The sequence below is a fragment of the Vanacampus margaritifer genome, chromosome 7, assembly GCF_051991255.1.
Source record: "Vanacampus margaritifer isolate UIUO_Vmar chromosome 7, RoL_Vmar_1.0, whole genome shotgun sequence".
Classification (NCBI taxonomy): Eukaryota; Metazoa; Chordata; class Actinopteri; order Syngnathiformes; family Syngnathidae; genus Vanacampus; species Vanacampus margaritifer.
Genome location: NC_135438.1, coordinates 15,166,930 through 15,180,045, shown reverse-complemented (window position 1 = coordinate 15,180,045; position 13,116 = coordinate 15,166,930). Strand labels below are relative to the sequence as shown.

At 37.5% G+C, this 13,116-nt stretch overlaps 1 protein-coding gene across 2 annotated transcripts in view; it reads right to left on the bottom strand.

Annotated features, from left to right (window-relative positions):
• The window catches only part of sgcz (sarcoglycan zeta), a 265,996-nt gene that overhangs the window by 13,650 nt on the left and 239,230 nt on the right, over positions 1-13,116 (bottom strand). For both annotated transcript variants that reach the window (XM_077571991.1, XM_077571992.1), the window contains exon 7: positions 5,132-5,255. In XM_077571991.1, coding sequence (XP_077428117.1) covers positions 5,132-5,255 — 124 coding nt within the window. The remainder of the gene's footprint in view (positions 1-5,131; positions 5,256-13,116) is intronic.

Here is a 13,116-nt window from a genome sequence, read left to right as displayed (position 1 = left end):
TTTGAATAACTTTCACCTTTTCTTCTGAAGTCTTTGTGATAAAATATCTTCTCCACAAAGACACTGATATGTCTATCTGCCTTTCAACCTTTTGGAATTACTGTTTACTGCCCATTCTCATCACATCATCAGGCACTGACTCATCCCAGCAGGATAATTGTAGGTTTCACCTGCTAAAATCAGGCGAATAGTCAAAACAGAGATTCAGAAGAATTTTCTTTAGTCAACACTTTTCTATTCACTCATTCTTCATGTTGATGTTAACAAGCATACATGCAATTTTTATTATTATTATTTTTTACATTTGTTTCATTTATTTCTTCTGTTAATGGGGCTTAAACAGAACGCTCGTCATTCATCCATGAATATTTTACCATGCCATAATTGTTTTAACACATTAAAAATGCTATATTACTTTAATAATCATCAATGCTTAATGCCCTTACTGTCAATAGTATCATCACTATCACATTTAGATCCTATTATTGAACTACTTTAGTGGAAATGGATTATTTACAAATGCACAGCACGCATATATACAGGGGCACTCTACCATCTACCAGCACAGCATTAGTGCACATGACTAATAAATGGTTAAGAGTTATGGATAGAAAACAAGTTACTGGATCTGTACTCTTGGATTTTACTGCTGCTTTCGATGTCATTGATCATAGCATTCTCATAGCTAAACTAAAATGTTATGTTTTTTTCTCCTTCATCTCTGTTATCTGTATGGAATAACACAGAGAGTATTTTTTTTAATGGCAGTTATTCTACAAGTGAAAAAATGTCTTGTGGAGTCCATCAGGGAAGTTGTTTAGGACCACTTTCATTTTCAATTTTCACAAATGATTTACCCTGTGCTGTTAATAAGGCCCTGGATTGGCTGGCAACCAGTTCAGGGTGTACCCCGCCTACTACCCGAAGCCAGCTGGGATAGGCTCCAGCGCCCCCCGCGACCCTTGTGAGGACTAAGCGGTTAAGAAAATGGATGGATGGATGTTAATAAGGCTGAGTTGATGCATTATGATGATTCAACTTTGTTCTGTACGTCGCCATCCTCAATTGTACTGGAAGAGAAATTTCAGGCTGAGTTGAATAACGTTATCAAATGAGTAAGAATGAATGAAAAATACTGTCAAAATGAAATCTATTGTATTTGGCAGCATGTACGCTGTTGCTAATGCCACTGCATCCAATTTGCATGTTGAACAGGTGTCTAAAGTCAAATTACAGGGTGTGAAAATAGATAATTTAATAATTCTGTTTCTACTTACTTTATCTGTTTAATACTGTTTTTGTTCAGTGTTTTCATTTTTACTACATAGTTTAATTCTAAACTTTGTATGTTTTTGTTGAATTATTTGAGGACCCCAAGAAGACTAGCGACCACTTCGTGGAAGCTAATGAGCAGGGTTTTTCCTGTGGCCACTTCCACCTAATTTGCTCGCCACCTCCAGCCTGAGCCACTCATATTGCTCAACACAGCGCTCTAGCTGTGTTGATTGAGCTTAAAAATGTGCAGAAGTTCGCAAGTTACTTCACGTTAAAAATTAGATAGCTCTTAATATGGAAAGATATTTTATGGTTATTTTACAATGCACATCCGTATTGAACTTAAACAAAATAAAAACATTCAACGTTGTGCAAAGGAGTCACTGTAACACAATTAACAGTAATAAATTAAATAATTAACAATGCATATATTTGTGGGGACTGGGGTCAAGCTGTATTTTACAGTTTTTAAAATGTGCAGAATTTCCCAAGTTACTTCATGTTAAAAATTTGTCAGCTCTTAATATGAAAAGAAAAATGCACTGAGCTGCCACCATTGTCTTACAAATGCAATTACGCCATGTAGTGACAGAAAAATGACCAACACAAATCAATGTGGCACCAATTTTTTTTTAACAGTACAGTACCTGTTTTTAATTTAAAAAAATCATGAATGTTGAAATTACTGATTCAATGACTAAAAAATGCAACCATATTTCTATTAGGTTAACATTTCTTCCCATTTTTATGTTAACAAGGGTTTGAAAATTTAGGAAAAAAATCTAATTGAGATATAAAATGTGCGATTAATTAGCGATTAATTGTGAGTTAATTACTGAAGTCAAGCGATTAACTACAATTAAAAAATTTAATCGACTGACACCTCTAAATTTAAAACGTAAAAGGCCCTTGAGGATAAGACTCAATAGCATATATATGGCATAGAAACTAGTGGATTCTTGTGGTTTAGATTCTATTTTGTTGACAAAACTTTTTGTGTTAGCCTCGTTTGTCACACACTGTCCCACTGTCGTATGGCATTCTACAGGGTTCAATTCTGGGGGCTCTGCTGTTTTCACATATCCTCTGCCCTTGGATTCCATTTTAAGAAAACAATGTATTTCCTTTCACTGCTATGCGGATGACTGTCAGATCTATGTCCCGCTGAGTAAAGAAGACACTTTCTCATTGAGGCCACTTTTGTCCTGTCTGGAGGAAATGAATGCCTGGATGGCATTGAATTTCTTGAATTTCAATGAGAAGAAAACAGAAGTTATGGTCTTTGGTCCTCGCTTGTCCCATCCTGCTGACTTGGGCCATTTGGCACCTTATCTAAAGCCATCAGTCTCAAACTTGGACAGCGATTTTAAATTGGACCGGCAAATTGGTACTGTTGTTAAATCCCGCTTTTATCATCTTAGGCAACTGACTAAAGTAAAGCCTTTCCTTTCTCAACGGCACTTTGAAACAGTAATCCATGCTTTCACCACATCTGGGCTGGATTACTTTAATGTACAGACGCTCCCCTACTTACGAACATTCGAGTTGCGAACAACGTTACATACGAACATTTCTGCGCGTGCAGTATGTCGAAAAATGTTTGGAAAGAAATGCTGTAAGTTAGATTTTGTATTGCGCGTAGTGCTTCTTTCCGCCGCTAATACCGACGATTGGCGCTGTGAGAGCTCATTGGAGGCTGAGCAACGTGGCGAGGAGGAGGAGGAAGAAACGCCGGTCCCCATGAAGCAGGAAATAACTTTTGAAGCCGATTCCAGCGACGACGAAGAATCTCTCATGATATAAAATCCTCCTCTTCCTCCTCCTCCATCATCTACTTAAGCATTGAGTACATCTTCCAAAAGTAAGTTAAACTTCATTTTATTTATCTTATTACGTACATGTACATACTGTGTGTGTGTGTCTCGCTCTCTCTCTCTAACATACGTAGTACAGTACAGTACTGTACGTATTCTCTCCATTTTATTAAAAGTTTTTTTCAGTACAAACCAATGCAGGTTACTTGTACAAGCCTTAAACATACTTATATAAACCTTCAATATACTTATATAGGCTTTAAACATAAATTATAATACAAAATATAGCACTAAAGCAACTTACGAACAAATTCACCTTACGAACGATCGTCCGGAACGTAACTCGTTCGTAAGGTGGGGAGCGTCTGTACTTTATTTTGGATTATTAGTCAGCCAGTCCTTCCAATCCTCAAGCATCTCCGTTTGGTCCAAAATGCTGCTGCTCACCTCGTAACTGGTGCCAACTCTGGCGTCCCTTCACTTTCTCCCTGCACATTTTAGTATTCTTTTTAAGGTTCTTTTATTTGTTTTCAAATCTTTAAATAATCACCTTACCTCTTTGAGCTCCACTAAATCATTTGGCAATCCAATAGCTTGTAAGGCTTCTTGATGGATTTATACGGTCATTTCAATACATTTGACTCATGTAAAGGTTGCCGAGTTTAAGAGGCACCATATTCCACGTCCTTCATGCTTGCATTCATTCATTTATAGAGCCTTTCATGGTGTCAAACCTTGCTACAATCCTTGTGCAACCCAGTTTTAACATTCATGTTATTGTTCACTTCCTGGGAGATATCCATTAATGCATGGACGACAGGGAGAAAGAAAGAGAGCGAGAGAGAAGGAGGATGAGAGACAAAGAGATAATGGATGAGAAGGGAACAGAGGACAAAAGAATGCATGAAATGCAGAGACAGAGAGAACTGACACAAAAGAGGCAAAAAAAAAGTCCTCTCCTTCTTCCTATAAAGTGACAGTCATGCTGATGTACAACCCTGGCAGGGGAAAGTTAATTAGATAGGCTGGGTTACTCAGATATGACAGACTGAGAGGATGGAGGAGGAGGACATGTAAAATAGTTTTTTTCCCGAACTGTGGGGCGAAAATCCCTAGCAATGCATTGTTTCTCTTCTTGCAAAAATATATCATCTGTCTGATTTTGTTAGCTATTAAATAGCTGAAGCATCTGGGATTGGCTTCACTCCTCCGGTGACACTCCACAGGGTTAACAAAATAAATAAAAAAATAGATCAATGAGTGCCCTCGCTGCGTGCTAAGTTTAAGCCCAACACTTCAGTGCGTATTATAGTGATGAAGTTGTGTACTTTTCCTGATTAAGGGTTGGTGGGGGCAGAGACAAGATAAGGAAAGAGGGGTGAGAAAAGCATATGAAGGGATATGAGAGGATTCTAAGAGGGTGGTGGAAAGTTTTTCTAAGACTTCTGATATTTTGAGAGAGCGAGAGAGAGCGAGATAGCATTCGATGTAAGATGGAACCTGACAGTGTGTCCAATAGATGGGGCATTCTTCTGTTAATTACAGAATTAATGACACACTGTGCTCTAGTGGACACACGCATGGACGTGCGCACGCACGCGCACGTGCACGCACACGCGCAATGACAATGGCCAAGCATGAGCTCTTGCTCCCACGTGTGGCAGGCTGTTATTCAAAAAGACAGACAGTAAGATAGCAGGCTAATAGAACACACACACATGACGACAGCGGATGACAGGGAACCTCATCACAGCAGCTTTAATGAAGTCACTTTCCCAAACACAAGAGAGGAGGGGAGAAAAGAAGGACAAGGTCGCGAGATTGATGATGCTCATTAGCCCAAGGTACTTTAATGAAGGGGGCCCCATACTGTCTTGTATATAAAAGCACACAAACCGGATGAACTAAACACAAACATCATAGAAAAATTTTCATGACATAGTAAAAACTCAGATCATTTGCAGATGACATCACGCCAATCCTCAATATGCCTCTGTGAGGATCAATAAAGGCTGATCTCATCTTAAATAGTGCATACCCACCTCTCCTTCTGAGGACTGCAGCAGGAGGTCTTTCCTACACGATGCCGTGAAGTCTCCAACCCCAGCATTGATCTCCACGCCTCGGGGTGCCTCCAGGGTTAGGGTCCGAGTCGGGGACTCAAGCCTGAGAAAAATAAGCACTCTTTAAATTTGTGGAAAACGGTGGATTGTATTATCACATTGGATGAGTAGTATGGATCGGGACTTGCTGTCACACAGGTAAGTTGTCACATTGCAATTACTGTGTCTTCTTCACCAGAGGGCGCAACTAAAAAGTGGAATGCTAATTTTCTTCTTTTATATGATCATGGGTCATTTCCTGTCTGAGAAGAGAATAGCACATTGTGAGCTAATAAATAAATATTTTAACTTTATAAGTGTTGTCCATATACAAATTCTAGCATCAAATCATGTGGAGTCGTTTACAGTTGTCATGCCTCAGTCATTGCTATGTTTTGAGCTAACTTTAAACTAAGGCTAGTATTAGGCAACATGGCAGTTTGGGGCAACATGCCTCATTTTGGGCTTAGTTGTCACATGAATTATGCAAAGAATGGGTCAATGAAAAATGTGGCTCTGGCAAATCGGTTTACATATGCCACAACTGCCTTTAGGATGATGAGTATGACAAGTGAGGAAATTGGTTTGGCAGGTTTTGATTGAGTGTTTAAAAATGAATCCTCCAGTTGTTGGAAATCTGTCCACATTACCCTATTCAGTGAGACAACTTAACCGATGGTGGAGCAACATGTCACACGTTCATATACCTGAGACTTTGGTCTTTCATCTGATACACGTTTTGTTCTATGAAGTCATCTAATAAAGATGTAAAAAAAAAAAATGTGACATCAATCCCTAGCCTTCGATGATGTGAATGATTTAAAGGGGCATGAAGCAATAACAGCCAAGAGCTTTGTACCGGTAACTATTAAAGCCATTGGTGAGGTCATTGATGGTATACAGTATCCACTCTGAAGTGGGTTAGGTAGTGCATGGCAACCAGGGACTTTTTCGTTGAGATCACACTTATTGTTTAATCCATCTCAAATGTATAAGGCCAGGAATGGGTAAACAATCTAACTAAGCTTTATAGAAAATTGTAAGTGTGCTTCAAGTAGATAACTTTGATGAACAGCATAGTGCTACACAAAAAGTCTTTCAGAGGATATCTTCATACACAAAATCAACAACAAAAACATTATCCTCATATTGCCATTTGGGAACGTTAACTATTTTTAAAAGACTGTCTCTGAAACTCGATGTGAACGCTGAATTTGAAGAAATCAAAATTAACATTCCGAAGTGCTCAAAAGAGCCCTGACTGTGGTTGGTGTTGCTCTCCTTGAAGCGTGCAAGGTCAGTAGCTCTCGACACAAAGTTGAAAACAATATGAGAAGATTAAACAGCACGGTGGCATTAGATAAGTGCTACTGCTCAAGGGTAAACTGGCAAATCAAATTGAATAAAAGGCCTTTTTGGCAAAGCGCAGTGAATTACAATTGATGATGGGGGAGTATAATAAATTAAACAGCACATTCACAATAAAATCACATTGGAAAAACGCTTTGCTATTGGGACACTTGTCTAGATATGTTTTGCTCTGAGACTTTTCCTCTGGTTTCTTAAAGTCTACTCAGAGATTGAGGGGGAAATAAAACATGGCAACAAGCAGATTAACCTAATGCATGGTGTCCGGGCAGTGGCCATAAGGGGGATTGCTGGCATTATCATCCTAATGTTCATCAATAGTTAAGGTCCCCTGAGTCAACAAAATGCTTATCCTCCAGCTCGCTCTAAAAGGTAGGCTTTCTGCGTTATCTGGACAATTTGCAACATAAGCAAAGAACAAAGAAGAGAGCTTTTCATTTTGTGTTCAGATGCAAGTAGAAAACAAGTCCTTCTCATCAGTGTTCTAGGTTTAAAAAGTAGCAAAAAGAAGCTATGTTTTAGTCTTTTTTCCACATCAATACCATTGTGACATAACAATGAGTTACATAATCATAATGTGATGCACGTGTACTCTGACATGGTGGGTGGTTGAAATGGTAGTAGCAACAAGTGAAGGCAGGAATAAAATGTTAAAAAAGCACAATAGAAATGCTAACAGAAATGGGCATACAAACTATGACAACTGTAGACACATATACTCAAGTTAATAAGGCTGGTGAGACGGCTAGTAAAACACAAGGGAAGGTTCCAAACCAATTGGCTGGCACAAGAAAGAGAGAGACACAAGAGGGCGTGGCTCATGAGACAAGGAGAAATCCCCAAAGTCAAACAATAATGCAGGAAAATAGAAAACTGCTCATTGAAAAAAATAACTTTAAAGGAGACACAGGATGTCTTTTTTTCAACAAATCAAAACAAATGTCTTAATAAAATATCTGTGACCAAGGCTTTTCAGGTCAAAATCTCAGAAGGATAAAAACTTTTTTTTTTACCGCACACTGTGTCTGAAAGGGCATCCAATTTTGATAGAATGACTACTCAGTGTGGATTCTAAGAAAAACACAACAGATATGTTTGAACCGGTGTCAAACCTAGAGCAAGACAAGACCCCTTAAAAACTCATTCACTCCCAGCCATTTTCACTGAAGCAATCCACTTCACTCTCGGCTGTTTTACTGTATTTTGACTGATAAGGCCCACATAATTAGGTGTTCTATTGCTATAAAAACATGGAACGTATCAAAAGAAAGATTAGAGTCTCCTATTTCATCAGGAAAAAAGTATATTTCTCTCTGTTTCCGTTTTGCAGCATTAGAATATAGCTAAGTTTCATCATTATTTCCAAATCTATTTTATATTGTGGGGAAAACAGCTTTGTTTCAACATGGCTCTGATTGCTCTCTTTTGCTCTGCTGCCACCTGCTGGCCGTTTTTGTAATAGCTACCATTTCTTCAACCGTTTTGTGCAGTTGAGAGGTGTGCATCAAAGCCTTCTGTATGCTCTAACATAAAAAAATAAAAATAAAAACATAAAAATGTATAAAAACGTCTTTGGGACACTTAAAACATATAAAATAGAGTGTATTTATACGTTTTTGGGAGCAAGCGGGTTAAAAAGTTTGAGAGTCAAGGTACTATAGGATTTAATAATAATAATAGAAAATAATAATATTAATAATAATATAAAATATAAAAATATAAATAATATAAAAAATACATGACGAGCTATAAAAAGGTCAGTGCAACTTTTTCGTATAATAATAATAATAAAAATAATAATAATAATAGTAAGGTTTCTATAGGATGGAAGCTGTATTGGACATTAATAAGGTTGGTTCTAGGAATAGGAAAAATTCGACCAAGTCAAATGGGTTGACTACAAAAGATAGTTGCCACAAAATTTGGACCCTGTAGCTTCACTGGCACCATGTCCGCCAGCCACACAGTGGGGTGCAAGCCCATTTGATTACTCGATTATTAAATTGGTGTAGAAAAGCAATTTAAGAGTCATTTTTCCAAAATATGCAGTATCTGTGCAAAACGTTTTAGATTAGAGCTCTGTGTTCACATTTACATGAATCTACCGTAAATCCAGCCGTCAATATATTTACCGTATTATAAATACATGCAGCTATGTGAACACATGAAGCAAAATGAATTCAATTACATTGGTTAGAAGCTGGTGAGAGCAGTGGAGGCGTAGATGAGTCATGAGAAGGTTTATTGGTGAGACACGGTTCAACTGTTGTGCAGCGAGGCACTTCAGAGTGGTATAAAAAGTTTGGGAAGTAAGCACTCCACATTGGGTTTGACTTATTGATCGGAATAAGAAAATGGAAGTAAAAAAAAAGACCACGCGTTGCAGCACTCAGAGGTTATGAAGAAGAGAAAAATAGAGACAAAAATAGATATAAAATCGAATATGTTAACCGACAAGCAAGAAATAGCAGACTACCAATTAAAAACTACCATAGCAACAGCATCATTCATAGTTACTTGTTAATTCACACTAATAAATTATTTGATTTGATGAACATTGCATTTTGTAAAGATGCACAGGCCTTTTTAACAAAGTTTTTTTTTTTTTTAATAGATCCTTGAGCTACTTTTGCAATAAGATTTATTATTGTATTTGCCATTTGGACCGGTGAAGAACTGGACTGCACCATACAGAGAAGAAGAAAATGCACCATTTGGGATAGAGTTAATGCAGGTTTGCAATATGTTATGACCGATGAGTGTTTAATAGAGGCTCCTCCTAATGCCATTTTTATTGCTGTTAAATGGCTTTCAGTGATCAAGTTCTCAGTTCATTAATGTGCATTATTAATGCAGCATGTGAAGTTGAGGTGTAGACTTTTACTTTTAAATGCATGGAGTAAAATAGATGAGTCTAATCTTTCTATCCATCTTTTACAAGAGTCGCCATTAAATTGCAATGAGACATTGGTGTGAATGAAAAGAGTTACTGACACGCGAGCTTTTCCATTTCAAATAGGACCGAACAATACCGGCCAAGAAAACAATTGTTTTACATTGGATCTTGGTACGGTCAGTCGTCAGAACTGCTTATTGGTGTACATGGTTTCCCAGAAACAGAGAATTAAGTTGTTTCTGAATCTGTGGACTATAGCACACAACACTTAGCCTGAGTCTGAAGCTCCTCCTTAAATGTAAATGTAAAGAGGTCACACTGATCACCTCCATACAAGAGGAAATGAGCTTGATGGTCAAGAACCAAAAGAATGAATTAAAACATAAGTAAAATTTCAGTAAAATGTATAAAGCCTTTTTCTACAAATACTATGAGTACATTAAATGGCTGGTGATGTATTTAGATAAGTTTAGGCACGAGTTATACTTTTATATTTCATAACAGGATCACTTTAGACTGGCATGAGTTGTACTTTAGGCTTCATTATAGGAGATCAGAATATCAGAATGATTATGGAAGGTGTAGCGTAGTTACTACTGCTGTGCCATCAGCCTGATTTACATGAATGCTCAAGGGACCGTGGCTGCTGTGAGAATGCGAAACATTGGGCCTCAGGAACATTTCAGACAATGAACAATTTTACACGGAACTTATTGTAAAATGGTAATTGTGGCGTGAAGGCGCATCTTGACTCTTGGCTATTTTCTACCCAGTTGAATGTTGGCGAGAGTACGGGTACGCACCGGACTGATCACGATCAATAACATAATCAAATCATATCCACTAGACCATCCATATTACAGCCTCAAGCCTGAGACTGTTTTTTATCACTAGGCACAATTTTAAAAGCCAAACATATCATCAATATTTCCTAATATCAATATTGTATTCCCTAGTTGATGCTTAAAAGACGTGCCTTGCATTGGTTTCAGTAGAGAATTGTTATCATGCTTCCCATCGACGACAAAGGTTGACAATATAGTTCATGATTTCCAGGCAATGTTACTGTTCTTCAGCTAAAACCATCTATTGTTTGTCATTACTGTATCAGAAAAAAAATGCCTCATCACTCTCACTTTGCTTCACATTACGTTGAACTCTCTTTGAGGTTGTCTCATTGATTTGTTGTGACCTTCAATTGCAATAAGCCAAATAAAAAAAACCTGTCCTATCTCACGTGATACGCTTCATATAAAGTGGAAACCTTTTATTTTGATTACATTCCAAAGAACGATGAAGGAAGGTGAATGCGGGATAGTGAGATATTAAGAAATTAGGAAGACAGTACATTACATTATAGTATTGCGACATCTTCATGCTGAAATTCAGAAAATCAACAACATGTATTGGCTGCTGTGGACAAAACAAAGAAAATCATATCACGTACAGTATCAACCGAAAGCTTGAAATTTATTTTAATTGAAATCTACCTCATTGCATGAACCAACAAATACAATCCCTCGTGGTGTAAGCACAAAACATCCTTGTTGCTAGGCGAAAAAAACAAAAGGACACTTCTGATTGGGCAGAAGAACTTTTGAAATATGTATACACATATGCACAGGCACATATATATATATATATATATATATAGCTGGAGGGTTAGGGAAATTGTTGAAAAGAGAGAAAATGTCACATCAATTTGGCAATATTTTGGAGATTTTAAGCAGTCGGATTTATTAATTAAATTATTTACTGGGTTCAACTCAAGCTATTATTGTTTTCCTTTTTCTTTTTTACATTCCTTAAATTGGCATGGTGTGGATGTCGTAACAAACGTGGAATGTTGCTTGTTGGTCAAAAATGTTCGGAAAGAGACTTTTAAGTGGGAATTATATTTCCCATTAGACTTGCCTGACATTCTTTTTGCCCTTTCTTTTTTAGCGCCATTGAAGGCCTCACCATCTTACCATTTGGGACACAAACCTATAACCTTTTCATGCTAAATGTACTGTCATCTGCCTCAGTGCCTCTGCCACGGCTATCCAATCACATCCACGAAAGCTGTAAAACATTAAAATTTTCCAAAAAGCTCCGAATGAGGCACTGAGAAAGGATTGGAAATACAGTTGGATGATCCAGCTTCAGATAGATCAAAAGCAAATGTCGAAATATGGGATTCCAAAGGCCTCATGATTTGCTGTCATCACCTGCAAAGAGGAAAGGTTGATGCACTACCCCATAAATCTTTCAGGTATACAAAAAAGAGAGAAGAGAAAGCCTCCGGCCATTTTAAAAGGTTATACAGTCCCTACTGAGTTAGTGAAGTCGCTCCCGAATGAATTAGAGTTTTGTCTTTATGGAGAAAATTAGTATTTATGTTTGTATGTCCAGGCAGAGGTGATAATGAAGGTGAGTGCAATCCAATTAAATAATTTCAACAACTGTTGGCAATTACATTTATTGTAGCTGATAATGGGTTCAGTGGATCTCTATTTATGGGCGCAAATCCGTTTTACAATATGCTGAATCTGCAGCTGACAGTTTTAACAATTGTGTGGTGTTATGTCTGCTTTTACATCACAAACCTCAACTTTGAAAACGCTTTCTTGCCGCGAAATGAATAACAGTAAAGTCTGCAAGAAGACAAAGAAGTCAATTTCATGCTTTTGCCTCTGATGGGGCACCAAGCTGATCATTTAATCAGTAGTGAAAGACTAGCCACACTCCTCTGCAGGCTCAACCAATTTAACTGCGGTTCATTTAGTTCATATATTCATTTATTGGTAAAACAGTTTGCAGCTGAGATCTTGTTAATCAACTACAACAAAACTAAAGGGAAGTAGTAAAGGGGTGACAATAAAGTCGATTCCTGTGATGCATACATGAAAATGGTAACAAGGAATATCTTAAGTCTTCATTGAAGGTATCTTTAAAATAAAATTTAAGTCATGTGATTTGGGAAAGAGGGTGAGTGATACACTGAATAAGGATGGATGACATTCGGAATGAGCTAATATTACCTTTACATGTTAGTGCTTAAAATTGAGTTTTTATGTCATTTGTAATTTGCCGTTATTAGATGTCCGCACGCTGGAGATGAAATGCTCATGTTAATATCATGCTGCCACAAAACCTTTCACAAGTGGCACTTTTCCTGCATAACTGCCAGAATCATTTGATATTATCAAAAGGGAATATATCAGTTCAGAAGGCGTTCAGACAAGTACAATTTTTAACAAACATACATTGTATTTGCCAATACGTCCTCAGTAAAGCTAGTATGGAATTAAGTGTCCGTCTGTCTCGAGGTTTATACTTTCACCAGACACTTAAAGGTAGGTATAAGTTGCCAGGAGTGTGTATTATATATATATATAATCTAATAAATTATAATATTGACTTATCCTCATTGTCCACGTATAAAAGAAAAGGTTGGCTTGGTGCTTTGGAGGACTTACGAAGACAATGTACATCAGTCATGATTAGTTTGGGCAAGTCTTGTCATTTGTAAACATAATAATAATAATGCCATTTTTAAAAAGTGGAAACCACCGAGAGGTATTTCGGCAATACGAAAGATTACATGCAAAGAGCCCCCCCCCGCCCCCCCACAATTAACCAGATCAATAATTGCAATAATTGCACTAAATGGATGTTT